The following is a 17,689-nucleotide window of genomic DNA, read 5'->3' on the forward strand; positions in this document are numbered from 1 at the left end:
TTTGGGCTGCGGTCAGCTAGAGACAGACGGTAATTAATAATCAGGTTAGAGGGAAAGGATATTGAAGCGCTCTCGAAGCTGCGGCTGCTAACTTCCTGGCTAGTGAGATCAACAGAGATACACACTCACACACACAAGGACATGCACACACAGACATAATTGTTGGTAGTGAGAGAGGTTAGGGAATAAGAGGCTGATAAGTGTGCTTGAAGGTGAGCCACTGGGTTGTTTCATACAACGAGGGTTAACAAGAGGCTGCAGCAATCTCACCGTGATGGGAGCACACTCAACCACAAGCAAGCTAGTGTTAATCACCCGTCCAACCAGCTAGTAGCTCCCTGTCAAGTGTGTGTGTGTATCTGTGTCTGTGTGTGTGTATGTGTGAGTGCAATTAAGCTTGAAGCTCTAAGCAGTCACCAATACAGACTCTTGGACAAGAGAAGGTCTTTTTCCCCTCTCTCTACATTTTGAACCTCAAATATGAATCACATTTGTTAAAAAACATCTATCCATCACTTTGTCATCACTTATGTGCATGTGTCCATGTGTTTCTTTGTTTTCAACAAGAGAAGCCCCATCTGTTGGAGACTCCGTCCCCATTTATGGACAATGGGATGAACCCAGTGCCACCTGTATCTGTGTTATCACAGTTGTATGGGGATGTGCCATTTATCTTGACAGGCATATAGCTTGATTTATGGCTTTTATCATTTGTTTTGGGTCAGACAATCTCAGGCTTTGTCTGAGGTTTGTTTCAGAGGGGCACAGACTCAATGGGTGTTCATTGATTTGCATAAACCTAATTCAGTAAATTTACCGTTAGCCCAAATTGATTTCTGGTAAAGCTGTCACTTTTTGCCCATCCTAGCGGCGTGGCTCTAAGGATGGCAATGTCAGCCGGTAGGTCCACCAGTTTGGTTCGGACTGAAATAACTGAAATACAGTTGAATTGATGGCCGTGTCATTTTTCACACACATTCATTGTCCCCGGAGGATGAACCTAATGACTTTGTTGATCCTCTGACTTTACTGCTAGTGCCACTATGAGGTTGACATTTTTGGTTCAGAGTGAAATATTTCAAGGACTATCGGATGGATTGTCATGCAATTTGCTATATATATTCAACGTCCCTTAAGAATTAATTAAAATGACTTTGGCTACCCCCTGACTTTTCTTCTAGCTGCAGGCAAAAAATATTCAGTGAAATATCTCACCATCTACTTGATTGATTGGTACAAAACAAAAGAAAGTACAGACATTTATGGTTCCCAGACAATTCATACAATTGACTTTTGTGATCCCTTGGATTTTCCTTTAGTGCCAAAATGATGTTGACATTTTTGATTTTGGGTGAAATTTCTCAACAGCTATTCAGTGAAATTTGGTACATGACATTCATGTTCCCAAGAGAATGAATTGTATTGACTGGTGATTTTGCTTTTCATCTAGCGGCATCATCATCACTTTGGTTTATGATTAAATACCTGCAAAATTAACAGCATTTCCACCAGCCTCAGCTGTACTTTGTGTTTAGTGCTAATTATGAACATGTGCATGCTAACACACTAAATTAAGATGGTGGACATGGTAACATTATTGTCAGTGCCCAATCTGTACTGCCTGCTGGATCTGTTCTGCGCCATGTGCAAAAGTCGCTGTGTCAGTCAAAGAAAGTTACCACAAATCAAAACTCAAAGAAAAACAATCATCACTAACCAAGTGCTGCTTTTAGTGATAAAATCATTTCTGATGGTCAGTCCTCTTCACCACTCTAAAGAGCCACAAAGAGGACATTTGGGCCAGAGTCTTCTGTTACAGTTTTTTTTACAACTGCTTACACACTTTTTTACTATGTCTCCTTTTTTCAAAACTCTACACACAATTCCCAAAACTGCTCACACAAAATGCAAAATGCTTCATATGTCTTTCCAAATGAAACACTGCATTCAAAATGCCATAAACACATTCCAAAAGGAAGCACTTGCATCAAATGGCACTTTTTTCATAATAGTAAATTTTTGGATATACCATGCACACACTTTTGTTCTAAATCTAAAGCTCTTTTGTTTTTCTTAGGCTTATGTGTACATTTCCATACAATGTTTTAGAGTGAAAGAAACCTGCTGAGAGGTGCTGAAAAGTACACTGTAAACACCAATGCAATGTTGAAACAGAAAATATTTATTTGGCAAAACATTGCAGCAGTGACGGTGGAAAAGGTGTTGTACATAGTAGCATACTAAAGAACAAATGCATGTGTGTGTGTGTGTGTGTGTGTGTGGTGTGTGTGTGTGTGTGTAGGGGTGTGTAACCATGTCCACTCTGTAGAGATTTCCACAGTGTGAGTGTGTGCAATGTAGTTATTGTAAGAAATGTACAATATTTTGTGGTACAGCTTGACAATCAATCTAATGTATACAATGCAGTGCAGTAAATAGATGGTTTAGAGCTACAAATGTTTATGCAATACTATGCAGTACTATGTATTTTACAGTTCAATACTGTAATGGTGAAATAGATTAGATAGTTGCATACCTGTTCTACAGTTTTTGCCCGTTGCTTGAACACATTTTGCAAAACTTCGCTCATTGTGCCCAAACTCTACACACAAGTAAACATGACACAACACTGGGAAATATACCATTCACATCTGTGTCATTCCTTTGTCAAAATGTAACTCTGATGACGAACTGACACATACTTGCATCATATGCATACACTTTCAGATCAGGGGGATCACACTAGTCTACTTTATATAAAACACTGCAGTCTTTGATTTTCACTGTTTATTCAGAAGGCATATTTTCAGGAGGCACATTTTCAAACAACCAAAAAAGCAAATAGGCCTACTCAATATTGCACATTGCAGTAACATGAATTCAGATAAAGCAAAAAAAATATATAATGGAAATATATAATGGAAACTGACATTATCCCATACCACCACAAACCTGGGCTGTTCTGTACAACTATATTATGGAGAGCATCTAGAAATGTGAGTATATGTTGGCTATTGTATGGACCTAGTATTGCATGATGATGCAGAAGCCCTCGAAGGCTTATGGCGGCACACAATATGATATTTCCCCCACGCTGCCCCAGGACGTGCACAATTGCCCTTTGGCCAATTACTTTACAACCCCGTCGTCTTGTTTTGCTCAGGTCGAATCCAGCTTCATCAATAAAAATGAATTCATGAGGCTGTGCAGCTCCATCCATGACCAAGATTCTCTGTAACAAAAAAACCCATCATATTACTACACTACAGTGCTACACATACAGAACCCTCACCCCATCACACAGATACCTGTGTAGCTCTCCGAATCCATGTGGTACTGATATGGTACATATTCAGCTGCTACTGGATTTCACCAATACACTGTTGCTCTCAAATGGGACTCTGTAAAGCTGCTTCATGGTGATGTTGTGTTTTCCCAAAATGCGTCTGATGGTGGTGATGCTCACATGGTTTATGTTGTTGAACACTTGCCTGTCTGCAAGTATTTTCTGTCGTAGCTGGTGGAGACGGATGGCATTGCCTGCCCTCACTAGGTGCACAACGGCAAGTTCCTGCTGTTGTGTGAACAGGCGTTGGCATCCTCCCCCAGAAGGACTTCTACTCATTCTAGAGAAGTACAACCACAAACTGTCGTCGGTTTGCTTCTTTTTCTTACATTACTTTACTGTATATACTGTATCATCCACTGAACTAAAACATCTCAATATACTGTAAGTAATCATGCATGGTATGTTTCACAAAAACTACCACTTTGGCTGCAAAAGGAGCATTAGCACCCTGTAATACCCTGTACACGTGATGTGGTAATGTGATATACTGTAGTACAGTGCTGTAAATACCATCTGAGTAGAGTAGAAGGTAGAGAGCTGAAGACATACCTGTTTTCTAGTCGGAATGTTCTTATTACAGATGCCACTGTGAAGCGGCTTAGATGTGGGTGAACTCTCTGCCCAGCTTCCCTCATAGTCAGGCCATGGTTGATGACATGGTCCACCAAAGTTGCTCTTATATCATCAGAAATAGGGGTCTGTGCATGGCCTCTTCGACCTTGACCTTGACCTTGTCCTCCTCCTCCTCTTCCTCTTCCTCCTCCTCTTCATCTTCTTCTACCTCTGCCTCTTGCTCTCGCTCCATCCATGCTTGCAAAGTTCTTGAAATGGCTAAACTGAGGGCTTTTTGTAGCTGGCTGATTGGTGTTCAGTTTTGCAAGTAAGTGCCTTCAGGTGTGTATTTGAGTGGTTGCAATTACTCGATGTGTTTTGTATTTTGGATACATGTGTTTTCCAAATGGCACCCTGAGATTTCATTTTTTAACGAAGTGTCTTCTGTATGAAATAGATGTGTAGTATGCAGGACCAAGTGAGTTGCATAAAGGACCAAGTGAGTTGCATAAAGGACCAAGTGAGTTGCATAAAGGAGTAAGTGTGTTGCAGGATAGCAACTAGAGTGCAAAGCAGCGCTTTTGTTTAAAGTATGGGTACATGTGTTTGAGGTATGGTAACAAAAGCTTCAAGTTGTGTTACTTTAGTCTAAGCATGGGTCTATAGTGTTCAAGCAACGGGCAAAAACTGTAATTTCTGAAGGTTTGAATTATGGATACAAATGTAAAGCGACTTAAGTTGGGCTGGACTCTTAGTCCAGCTTCTTTCATGGTCAACCTCTGGTTGATCACATGATCAATAAGTGTGGCACTAATCTCATCAGAGATGGATCTCCTTCCTTCTCTTTTTTGCCCTCGTCCTCCTCCAACTTGTCGTCCTCATCCTCCTCTTTCTCGTCTTCCAACTCTTCCTCCTTGAACTTGTCCTCGTTGTCGTCCCCTGCCTCTCCCTTCTATTCTCCTTGCTCTCTGTCCATTGTTGGCCTCCAATGTTCAAAACAGGTAATCTGACCTTTGACCTATTTATAGGCCTATACTAAAGCAGTGATTTGTTAGTGATCAGTTAAGCAGTTGATGTTTGCACATGTGAGGAGTGGCTGTGTGACCTGGTGAAGAAGTGTAGCATTTTGATTGGTTGTGTTTGGAAAAGGAATGCAAGTCACTGCCTGTTGATTTTTGTGTCTTGGGTAGATAATTGTGCAAGGAATTTTGAAATGTTTGTTTTATGCAATTTAAAACTGAGTGAAAGGCTGGAGAAATAGCTTATGGTTTTGGAGATTTGAGGTGCAGTTTTGCTCTTTGAGTAAGAGGTTTCAAAAATTGTGTGACATGTAAAGATTTTGTGTGTAAGCAGTTGTTAGAAATTGTAAATGAAAATCCAAACAAATATCAGATATCTACCACTGGACATTGCTGATAAAGTCACCTTATGTATCATTAAAAATAGATTTCATTGTTTCAAAATAAAACATTTTGTAGTCAGAATAAAAATAAAACTCATGTCCATGTTTCTCGGGTCATTGCTTTTACTTTCTTTGTCTGTGTATTACCAGCAAGCACAGCAGGTCAAATAACAGACTTCAGAATGAAAATTACTATCTTTGGCACCACAAACCCAACATTACAAGACACTTGAAAACCTTCAACCAATCACTAAACCAATCACTGTGCCAAAACTTTGATCCCTTTCTTTAAACACATCTATTCACAATCACAACTTAAAAGTGCATGATTTTCTCCTATTTCACTCTCTAAATTTTAAGCAGATATTTAAGGCTACAGGAGGTGATTGTGCAGACACATGGTCTGGTCACACAAATTTTGCCTTCAGCCTTTCACTAACTCATATTCAGCAGGCAAAAGAACATGGTTTATCTTGCCTCTGTTGCCTCTAAGCTTAAATTGAACTTAATTTAGATTGATCCATCAAAATTCTGCTGATGAAACATGAATGATGTATACAACTGCATCATGATCAGCTACAGAGCAAAACAAGACGGATCTAAGTCTATTTGCATGTAGATTAGATTAGAATACTCTGCCATTATATAAAATGTGATGGAAAAGACCAAATGCATTTTGCAGCTACATTTCCATTAGGAGATCTATATAGGTCTATTTACAGTACATCGACCCTGGCCTCTTTTACACCTTAAGAAAGTCATATATTTTTGCCGTGTGAGCTTTAAAAACTTAGTTATGGCAACTTTAAGGTCAGTATGACAACTACATGACCCCCTTTTTCACTTGTGCACCGGTGTTGTTAACCAACCTTCTTGTTCTCAGTCTTCAGCAAAACTTGGTGGGTCACATTGAGAAAGTCAAACACTTTCTCTGGGACAAACTGGAAGGAACATTGGACTAGTCGAGAACATACGAGAATGGACCCCCCTGAAGGGTCACGGTGGGGATTTTTAAAACTACTTTTGTATTATCTCACAACAAAGGAAATGTATTCAAAGTGAGGACAGAAGTATTGCAAGATATAATGCAAAAGCAGTTAAGGAACACAATTCCCACCGTGACCCTTTTGGGGGCTGCATAGGAGAAAGCCTATAGAGTGAGACAAAGACGTCCATGCAGACAGGGATAGCAATGAAGAAAAAACAAAATGTATAGGTGATTTAGCATTTTTAGAGTAAATGCAATACTGTGGCATGTTACATTTTAGTTCTTAATTACCATACCTATTTTCATCAGCAACATTTTTACTGCTATGCGTTCAGTGACAATAAATTAGTCCCACCTGCCCTCCTAGCTAGCTTCTGTTTTGTTAGCTTACGGGTTTTCTCAAAGGATGTTTTTTTCATTGGTCTTTCTGAAGCCATGATATTGTGATTTTTCTGTGGTGGGACCTCAGTTTTATTTGCTGACCATTAACAGATGGGCACAGCGACTGCATGTAGAAACGAAAAAACTGTCTTCATTGTCATCAAGTTTCCCAGCTTTTCCATATTTGTCAATGCTGGTAATTCTTGAATCAAACTACTTCCAGTCTTTATGATACATATGCAATATATTAAAGCAATATTAAATGTTAAAAGTTGTTACTGAATGTGCTTCTAAATCTAGTGCCTTAAAACATGTTTCTATCTTGCAGTAATGCTTCATTGTCTCTTAAAAATATAATCAGCTGATATTAAAAGCTAACTAAAATATTAAAGCTTGTCTGGTCACTGGCTTTTCTCAAATGCATAACAACCCTCTGTGTTCAGCCCAGCGTATGCCTTCACCTCTTTACATTATTTAAAGCACCAAGGTATTCCTCGACTCCCCCCTTTCTTCTCCTCTTTCCCTGTATTTTTTTCTTTGGTCTACTTGCCTTTCATCTACTCTGCTGAGCCCCACTCCTCTCCCCTTCTTGCCTCATCTCTCCTTGCACCCATACATTCTGGTCTTTCTTCTTCTTTTCCCTCAGCTGTAAACTCTTTCTTTCACTTGTTATCCTCCTTCTCCTCCCTCTTCTCCTTCCCGCCCATCGTTTCCACTCATCTCCCTTCACCCCTTCCTTTCTCCTCCTCCCCTCCTGCCGTCACCCCTCCTCTCACCACTTTGGTTCACCCTCTGATGATTGCCGAGCACATTTCATTTGACATGAAGACAAAGGGCTGAGTACACATGTGGTTTCCCTACAAGTCCTGTGTAATATGAAATATTAATGCAGGCATAATTTGGCTCCCTGGATGAGGGGTGGAGGTGGGGGGATGTGGAGGCTTTATAATCACCAGTGACTGCCATTTCCTTCCCCAAAGGATGGTAAGGCTGTCAGGATGGATTGAGAAACAGTAAAGATAACAACAACAGAATGCTTACTGTTGGCGGCTACCATGGCCTATTTCTGTCTCTGTGTTTAATGGTGGTATTGGCTCATTGCCAGAGTTACTGAGGCAGCTCTCCTTGTCAGGGTTTTCAAAGTTAAAGGTGCTATGTGCAGCATTTCTCAACCATCAAGAGTCATGCTCAAATCAGTTGTGATAGACTGGTTTAATTACCATAAACATTTGGAAGCCTCTCTTACACACCAGTGGTATTTATATATCTCATATTTCCCATAGACCACTTTTCTGCAGATGTTTCTACTTGTTTCTCTTTCCTTTCTATCTCCTTTCTCTCTCCATATGCTTCCGTCTGGTTTCTTTTTTTCATCTATGACTTAATCTACCATGTTCTTTTGTGTGACATTTTGCACACTGCCTATGCTGAAAGAATGAAGCTCCCCTTCTGTTACTCCTTCTTACATAAGTCAATCTCCCTTTGTGGTGTAAAGCAGTCGTAAATTTTACCCAAAATCTGAACTGAATGCAGTGTAGCGGTCAGTAGAGGAAGCTAACATCTCTCTTGGTCATCTTAAGGATAGTAGTAGTGAAAAATAAGTACATTTAGTGCTTTACTATACTCAATTATAAATTAAGTGTTTCAATTTAATGCTATTTATTTCTACACCACAACATTTCAGAAAGAAATATTGTACTGTTTAATTTACTACACTTGACAGGTATAATATGTGTTACTTAGAAGATACAAATTTTACACACAAATTATACAGCACAATCATTTAATGAAATGTGATCACCTAAATACGCTGTTGTGGCAGACATGTTAGCAAACTGCAGCCTGTTTACATATCATGAAGGAACTTTAACATTCATTTGAAGTCATATTTCTGAACATTTTACAAATGTAAATCAAATATTCACTCTCTTTTAGCTCTGTTAGATTCCTCCATCAGCGCTCTTTAGCTGCTAAATGCTGCACTATGGTCACCAACTAGCTGCTAATTTTGCTTGAACGTTTGGTGCTGGGCAGGAAGCATACAGTCTCCTCACTATTTTAGCAAGACTGGTACAAAGTGAAACACACTTCCTCACCAAACAAACAGCCGTATAGGTTGATTATTATATAGCTTATTATGAACCATATTCACGTTTTTGTTAGGACACGACCTCTAGTGGCAGAAGATGTCAGGTGATGTTGTATAAAGAGCATCAAAGTCCATTTAAGGAGGGCGGTGGGGTGGATGGATGTGTCAAGAAAACTCAGGACTTTCCCTCAGGAAACTGAGGTTCGTGTGCCGTGTGGTAAAAAGTCAAAGTTGACATGTTTTAAGTAAAATAATGTTTTGCAGATTACTTACTTCATGTGACTTACGTAATGTACTTATTTTAACCCAAAACACAATCTTTTCCTAAACCTAACCAAGTGGATTTATTGCCTAAAGCTAACCAAACTAGACCGTTTCACAACATTTACCATGTGTTAAAACGTCATGTGACAGGACACTTACGTAACATACTCATGGTCTGATTAGCCTGTCGCTGGACTGTTACTTACCAACGTCAAGTACAAATAGGTCTTATATGTCATTTTGGGACACTTGATAATCGTTGAGGACGTATTGGAAGCATGTGTTAAAATGTGCGCTTGTTAAAGTGTTTTTATGTATAGCAGTCCACCTGCAGTTGATTCAGTTACGCCCGTTCACCTCTATCTCGCTCTTTTAGAAATTATCTTGACAAAATGTCTCTAATCAAACCATGTGAGGCTGAATTTTCTGTGTCAGTGTCTGTCTAAGGCTGCATTTTCCATACCATACCCATGTGTTGATCTCTCTATACAACATAGCACAAAACATTTGCATCAAAGCCAAGCATGCACACGCACACAAACACACACACACACATACACACACTTTTTTTTCTCATGGGATCCAGCTTTTTGTGCCCTCTCACTCCCTCTGTCACTATCTCTACACACAAATACAAACTTTTGCTGGGTGACACCATGGGCAGGCAAGGTCACAATTTGTCTTTCACATGTTTAATTCTCTCTATATACTTTTTTCCTCTTTCTTTCACACTCACACACACATAAACACACACACAGTCACATACACACATAGAATACAGTTGCATCACTAGTGAATTACCATGCCGTTCCGCGTTATTAAACATGACACTCGGCCCAGATAATGGAGCCTTTCTTCATCTCAATTTGGAAGGCTAATCTTATTGCTTTGATTAGCAGCAGCTTAATTTGCATATCAAGGCCTCCCCCCCTTTAATTCCTCCATCGCAAATCCCCTCTTTATAGTTGTAGATAAAAGGAATCTATCTATATGTATCTTTCTTTAGAATCTTTTCTTCCGTCCCCCTCTTCTCCTCTCTTGTGCATTAACTCCTTGTTCATTTGTTCATATTCTTGTGTTTTCTTTTCTTATTTTTCATAGTCATCATCAGCTCAGCTTAGTCCTCTTTATTTCTCTCCTCTCTCGCATATATTGAAAGATCTCTATCATAAAACAACAAGAGAGGCAATAGTAAAGCATGACTTCATCGAGATGTGATTGGATGTTAGGTAATGGCCAGTAATCCTAGTTACTTATTGTCCAGTGGGATTCACACTCTGGGAAAAAGAGATGAGAAAAAAAAGAGAATGTTTCAGCAAAAGTTTAAATTACAGCCTACTATTAAAGTGTAACCGCAAGGTTACAACATCGACAATAAACAACTGCACTTTGTTCATATTCACTGCTGTGGTTTGGTTTGACCTTGAGACAAATAAACACAATTAAACTGAGAGAGAATAGATGATCATTTTTAAGTCCAGAACATTCTGCATAAAATCAAATTCTGGTGGCAGAAGATCTGAACACACTTAACTTTCTGCTTACTTGCCATAGACGGTATTTCTCGGCATGAAGAAAACACTACACAGCTCCATAACCCACACCACCACACCACTGAGATTTATGCATGTGATTTATTTGTCAGGTACAGTGTCTTGCTCTACACCTGTGCCAGATATAAAATGATGATCTAAATGTGTGTAAAGGTAGTAGCCTTCAGGTGGTGATCATCCTACTGTAACCAGCAATCACTGCAAATAAAAATGTAGTTTCTCTCTCGGAAAAGCATTGATGCTACCACATATTATGTACAGTGTATAATATACTGTATGTCATGAAGGCCTATCTCTGCATTGTAAGTTGTACAAATTGAGTGTAAATTGATTAGTATCCAAATACCTAAAGACAGGCTGGAAAACTGGACATCGTCCTTTATACCAGAGCACTTAGCCACATCTGAACAATAGCATTGTATTCTTGAAGCCATACAGCATATTTCAAACTGCATAGTTTTGAGAAACAATGGCATAAATAAAAAAAAAAGAGTGGGTGCAGTCAGCAGTAATCTGTTTAATACTCAAATTAAAAGTATAAAACATCGGAGAAAGGGAAAATGTGAAGCCAAACAGTCCATTAAGAGTCCATTAAAATATGAACTAATATCAATCTTATCATTTATAATATTTTAAATTGGTATTTCCAAATATGCAGTCTGGTTATGTTTGACACATGTGCTGACTTATTTGCACACACCAGTTACCTCAAACTAGGGGTGTGCAATACCACAAAATGTATTACCAATTTGATACCAAGTAACACCAGGGCCAGTGACACCGATTATTTTTTTATTATTAAAATCTGCTGAGAGCAGTGTGTTATTTATAAGGTGAATGCATAATTATTAGGCTAATCCTGAATGTATTTTCATTACCAGTGAAGGATATGCCAAACCTGAAGCCTTCCATTTCATCATGCTTTTCATTTATTCATTCATTTTTCTTAATTACATGAAGGTTAAAACACAAGACAGTGTTTAGTGGTTCTTAACAAATGTTTATCTATTTGGAATTTTAATTAAGCAAAAGTATAGTATAATACAGTATTACTAAGCATCACTAATGTTGCAGCAGGTGAAGGACCATTTTACATACTTCCAGTTAGCTTAATCTATAATATATCGTGATTTATTAGTTGATTAGATGATATATTGTAATAAATAACTTGAATCTGTAGTATCTGTTTCCAAAATGCAGTGGATAGAAGTATAAAGCATCATAAAATGGAAATAATCAAAATTGTACTTTAGTACAGCACATGTACATTCCACCACTGCCTACCTTCTTTATAAAGGTTGATTCCAACTATTCATTTACAAAAAGTGACAACAGAAGGGAAGGATGTATAAAGCACATTCAAACAGAACAATACCTGTGGAAACAACTTGAAGAAATATGCACAAAAAATACATTCAGTAGCTTTCATATTACGCAGAAAATGCTGTATCACGCAGTATATTCTGGAAGGTCAGATGCAAGGGAGTCAAAGGTCAACCAGACGTTTACAAACACAATTCACCCAAATGATGTGGAAAAGATGCTGCAGTGGGGGATAGCATGTTAAATCTGATGAGAAATGGGTTTTTTTAACTGCATTTGTGAACTTCAGCACACTGACCTTGTGTGTGAGTGTGTGTGCGAGAGAGAGAGAGAGAGAGAGACAGACACACATAGTAAAAAGAGGGATAGAGATAGTGGGTGTATTTTATAGGATGTTGGCCAATATGGTGTTTTATGTATCTATAAAGAGCTCCAAGGCCATGTTGACTTTTCATGGTTTAGAAACACTATCAGTGGTCTGAAAATGGTTGTATTGTGTGAGATCGAAGTTAAGTGCAGCATCAAAAGCTTTTACCTATTCACAGTTTGACTGAGTTGAAAGCCTGTGGTGCTTCAGTCATGTAGTCACCTTAATGGACAATTTTCAACCACAAATGTGTACAATCAACATTATACTGTATTTTTAACAGTGTGACCATGTACTATGTTTTTCTCAAAGGAAGATTTAAGAGGTGCTTGCTTTTGTCTCCAGTTTGCTGTTTTTATTTCATTTGCTCGTGCACATCTACTGTCAGAACTGTTTCATTTACCTGTAGGGAATTTCAGTTAATTATATAAAAATATATATTTTATCTTTAAGATCAACGTTTTAGTAGGTTTTCAGAGTTTTCAGACAAAAGAAAGCAAAACAATAAATCAAAACATAAAACAGTAAAATAATAAATGCAAACTTCCCCAAACATCTAAGTCATCCACAAACATCTTGATCAATAACAGAATGTTAATCACAAGTTACACAATGTTAAAATTAGGATAATAAGAGGCAGTACATGTACAAAAACACAAATCATGGCTAGGATAACATATTTGGTATTCTGTTGGGCTCCTATTAACGCCCACACCCACAAACATGGAACATTAGTTAGTTCCAGTGGAGCATTGATGTCAACTTGCTTTAGCTGATTGGCTTTAGTTGCTACATTATAAATTGCAGCCTCAGCTGTACAGTATGCATGTTGATAGTGACGTTCAGGAGTCAATCTACTCGATTCCAGATCAAGTAATCTCACAGAGAATAAATATTTGAAGACACAGATTATAAAATTTCCATTAAAGCATAACGTAGTAAACTCCACACTTATGTAGCTTGTCAATCAGTCACATTCTCTTTTCATTTTCTCAGAAGCCAATAAATCCCATAAAAAGACCAAAATCAACAATGAATGGATCATATAAACACATTGTCTGTATAGCGAGAGCCTGATTTAGCTTGTTCCTCTGTGTTATAGAGCTACATTGTTGTTCAAAAATGATGCATGTATAGGTGATAGGCTACACCGTGACATGTTCCTTTATTGTGATGAACATGGGCTCCTTACATAAATGTAAAAGTTATAAAGCACTGAAATGACTCATTTTTCCTTTCATTATATCGTAGAGTGTTTTTTTCAATGACAGCATATAAATAAAGACCTTGAGAAAGTACATGATGATCTTTTTACAGATCAGATCATTTAAGATAAAAAATTACTTTAAATGGATGGATTGTATTTTAAAACAAAGCTCTTTATTTGATTTTAGAGTCTGCAGCAGTAAAAGTGGGGGGTGCGATCATAAAGCCATTGCAGGAGAGTTCATTGACCTGGAGGTGAGCGACTAGCTCGCCCTGATGAGCAGTCAGCATTTTACTCACAGCTTGGAAACTCCATAAACTCCCGATTATGCAGGTTAATGCCCTCTCCCTCGTAGCCTATTGTAGTCATCATCTTCAGCTGTAATTGCTCTCTTGTGTCATCACATGCAGATGAAGGAGGTGGAGAGGGCTGTACAGTATATAAACAGGGAACAGTCTTGGTCTCAGTACCTTGTATTTCCCTCAGCTTGCCTCAGCATCTCTGCTCTCACGCCTCCACCCACCAACACCACCAAAATGGCCTTTGCTGGAAGATGGGAAACTGAGTCCCAGGAGGGATACGATGAGTTCTGCAAACTGCTTGGTGAGATGGATCTCTGCCAAACAACAGATGCATTTTACTTACCTACTTCTGTCCTATGATTTTCTGTACTAATTTGGGCTATTATAACCTCACACTCCACCTCTTTTCCCACTCTAGGTATCCCTGATGACATTATTGAGAAGGGCCGTGACTACAAGCTGATCACAGAGGTCACTCAGAGCGGCGACGACTTCTCCTGGACCCAGATCTACCCCACAAACGCCAAGGTCACCAACAAGTTCACCGTTGGCAAGGAGTGCGACATGGAGACCATCGGAGGAAAGAAATTCAAGGTAGGAAGCAAATCCAGAGCATAAGGTTTCAGCTGTGCATTGCAAAAACATGAATCCATGAAGGTGGCTTTAAACACAGCAGAAAGGGAATAGAGGATGAATGTACCCTGGTTCCCTGACTGATTTTAACCTGTGTTTTCAGGCCACAGTGCACATGGAGGGAGGCAAGCTGAGCGTGACCTTCCCCAACTACCACCACACCTCTGAGATCAGCGGAGGCAAGCTCGTTGAGGTAATACACTCACTTAGGCTTTTAGTCCTGAGAACCTAGCACGATGACAGCAGTTATTATACTCAACACCCTGCAGGGATTATTAGACTCATTAATGTTGTATTTCTGCAGGCGGGGATAGGCATTTGCTAACGGGAAACATAGACACATCTGTCTCACGTTTAACCCTTTAAACCTGAGTCTGAGATAATTCTCCAAATGTTTCCAAATGTTACCCATTTGCAGTAAAAGAGTATCTATTCCAATTTTTGCTTTTGAGAAATAAAACATTGTATTTTTGATTTTAAGGCTCAAAAATGGATTTTAAAAAGACTGATTGTCTTTAATGGATTTTGTGAGTGAAAGTTGTTAAAATACATATATATCTATGTTTTCATAGATATATGTCATATATATATATATATGTCATCAGTCACGAGCTAACATACATACAGTAAAAGTGTTTGGGAACTTCTATGGTCACTATATACATTTTACACGTTACACTGCTGCTATAAAAAGCACAAAAAACGTTTTGATATGTTCTGAATTATAACAAGGCACTGGAATGAAATATTCCTTACTTTAATAATGTCGTGATTTTTCCTCTCTCTCTGTCTTTAGACCTCCAAAGCTGGTTCTGTAGTGCTGAAGAGAACCAGCAAAAAGATCTAACTGCTGACTGACCTTTGACCGCTTAAAAATGGATTAATAAACTTAGAATATGAACATGAACCACAACATGTTTCCATCTACACTTCCTAGTGTTTGTTTTTGTTTGTATCCTATTGTAGTGCCATACTTTTAAGGGTAATGTGTGATTTTAAGCCACTGCTTCTGTTTTTGTTTTTTTAATATAAGAGGTTATGCAAGAAGAATCCGGGCTTTTGATTAATGCCACAGCTTAAAGGGGGTCAATGGGTTCAACTTTGCAGGGATTGGCAGCAGAAGTAGCAGCGCTATTAAAATGTTTTTGACTCTTAACTCAATGAGTTAACCTATGAGCCATATGAATGGGGTCGCAAAGGTTCGCTAGACACTGTTTATGTCTCATTAGCATCAACGTGTAAATGTGTCTCTAATCACAAACTAGAAATGGAAAATGGCCATTTAGTGTGCAATATGCAATAAAGTTAAAATATGTTTGTCAGTTATATAAGACTAATATAACAAGAGGTGGTGATAGAGGATGACAAATATGTGGATTTTTGTTAGCAATATTACTAATCTGGGTTGTAGGTAGACGTAAACAAGTCGTCTACCTACAACTGGATTAGTTACAATTACTGCCGTGGCATCTCACAACACTGTAATGTATGTAAATGATTTTTCTTTTAAACCACTTTGGATTAGCCTTTACAAAAAAATAATAATAATACAGATTATAACCTTAAACATTTACACTTTTTAACAGAATTTTGACAGTTTTTAATGGACAGCTGGACAGCTTTTCCCCTGCAAAAGCAAAACCTCAGTGACTGGGTTTTTCAGTCAGCTTCACCTATTTCAACAATAAACTTCAGATTTCTTGCTAGCTGGGTTTTCTCTGTTCTTACTAATATCAAATTTTTTATATTTCTGCGGTTTCTGATTTGTATTAAATTATGTATCTTATCTGTTTACAATGCAAGTCAAATCATGCATTGCAAGTTTAATAATTTCACAATCAGAATCAGAATGAGGTTTATTGCCAGGTACATTTTCACATACTAGGACCTTGGTGTTTATTGGTGCTTACATGGAAACATATGAACATAAACATAGAAAAAGTAAAGAGATATACAGGAGATTTGCTGTACAGGTGTCTCCTGTACAGCCATCCATTCTCTTACTGTCAGTAAATGTTGTGTCATTCTGTCATCATAGTAATGGCAGAATCACTAAAGAGCCCATCACATACATCAACTGGTGGACTAGTCTGTCAGTCTGTACTGAAGATACAGGTGTCTGGTTTAAAAAACTGTAGAAGAACCTCACTAAGTCACTAGACTTATTTTATAATCAAGAGCTGTTAACCAAATCACATACCCTATTGTAAAAAAGGCCTATTTAACTTGGTGATCAGTGCCCAGACGCCTCTTATTGCTTTGATTCAGTTGGACACTTGAAAAACTCAAAAATCACTAAAACACCTCGATATGTTTGTGTGCGATAGAAAAGCTCTGACCTACTGTGAGTGACAGTGAGGAAGTATTACAGCTCGTCTACACAGGAGTTGGGCATGCACAGGACGTGAGCAGAGCAGCATCAGCTTCAGGGCTTCATCTGTGTGTATTCCCTGATTTTAGGGGGGGGCTGCAGACTCCTCAGCACCGCTACTTCCTCCTTCTATGCTGAACCGCCATCTCAAAGACCCCAGACTTTTCAATTACCGTGGGTTTCTTTTCATTACAAGAATGCTGAAAATATAAACTATTGTCTTGAACTTTTGTCATGCAAGGGATTTACTCTGACTAAGTCAATACAAACCGACACAAATCATGTCAAATCAAATATGGTATGGATTTCTTCCTCTGTCTGTGTACTGAGCTGCTGCAGTACACTCAGTGCTGTCCCTGGTGGATGGAAGCTATATTGCTGCAACACTATTGATAAAAATGGTAGTCTCTGAATATTATCTTATATGAGACACATGTTAATTCCTTTGAATTTTTTTTTTTTACTATAACTGAGAGCATAACATTGATAATAACCATATTCTATTCTTCATTCATCATCTCTTCTGTTTTCCTCCCTATTTATTCTCCTCTACACTTGCGTTTTGCCTGCCCAGTGTTCCTCATCTATGTCCTCTTTTGATTTTTGTTTCTATTCTCCCCTTCTCTTCTGTCCTCTCTTTTCCCCTCCTTCTTGTCTCTCTCCACATCTACCCTATTTCTCTGTGGCTTCCAGCCAAGCAAATAATCAGTTAATTAACCAGCTCAGTCCCAGGATCATTGTAGCAGCTCTCAGAGGAGCACTGTAAAGGCTCTCATGTCTCTAAATTTACAGCTTCATTAAGTGGACTGGAGTAAGGTACAAATCTTTTGAATAAAATTGCCAGACTAGTGCCTCAGAGTGTGTGTGTGTGTGTGTGTGTGTGTGTGTGTGTTGGCCTTGACTTGAGA

The 17,689-nt window shown here is 38.6% G+C and overlaps 1 protein-coding gene across 1 annotated transcript; it reads left to right on the forward strand.

Moving 5' to 3' along the window:
* Positions 1–884: 884 nt before the first annotated feature.
* On the forward strand, positions 885–16,116 carry LOC119903000 (gastrotropin-like). Its single transcript, XM_038719393.1, is given in 6 exon segments — positions 885–900; positions 13,886–13,908; positions 13,910–14,078; positions 14,196–14,371; positions 14,514–14,603; positions 15,207–16,116. Coding segments are annotated over 6 exon segments (525 nt in total). The 3' UTR covers positions 15,258–16,116.
* Positions 16,117–17,689: the final 1,573 nt, after the last annotated feature.

Source organism: Micropterus salmoides, unplaced genomic scaffold (genome assembly GCF_014851395.1).
Source record: "Micropterus salmoides isolate LMB-PRFRI ecotype aquatic unplaced genomic scaffold, ASM1485139v1 Ms_hic_scaffold_14, whole genome shotgun sequence".
Taxonomy (NCBI): domain Eukaryota; kingdom Metazoa; phylum Chordata; class Actinopteri; order Centrarchiformes; family Centrarchidae; genus Micropterus; species Micropterus salmoides.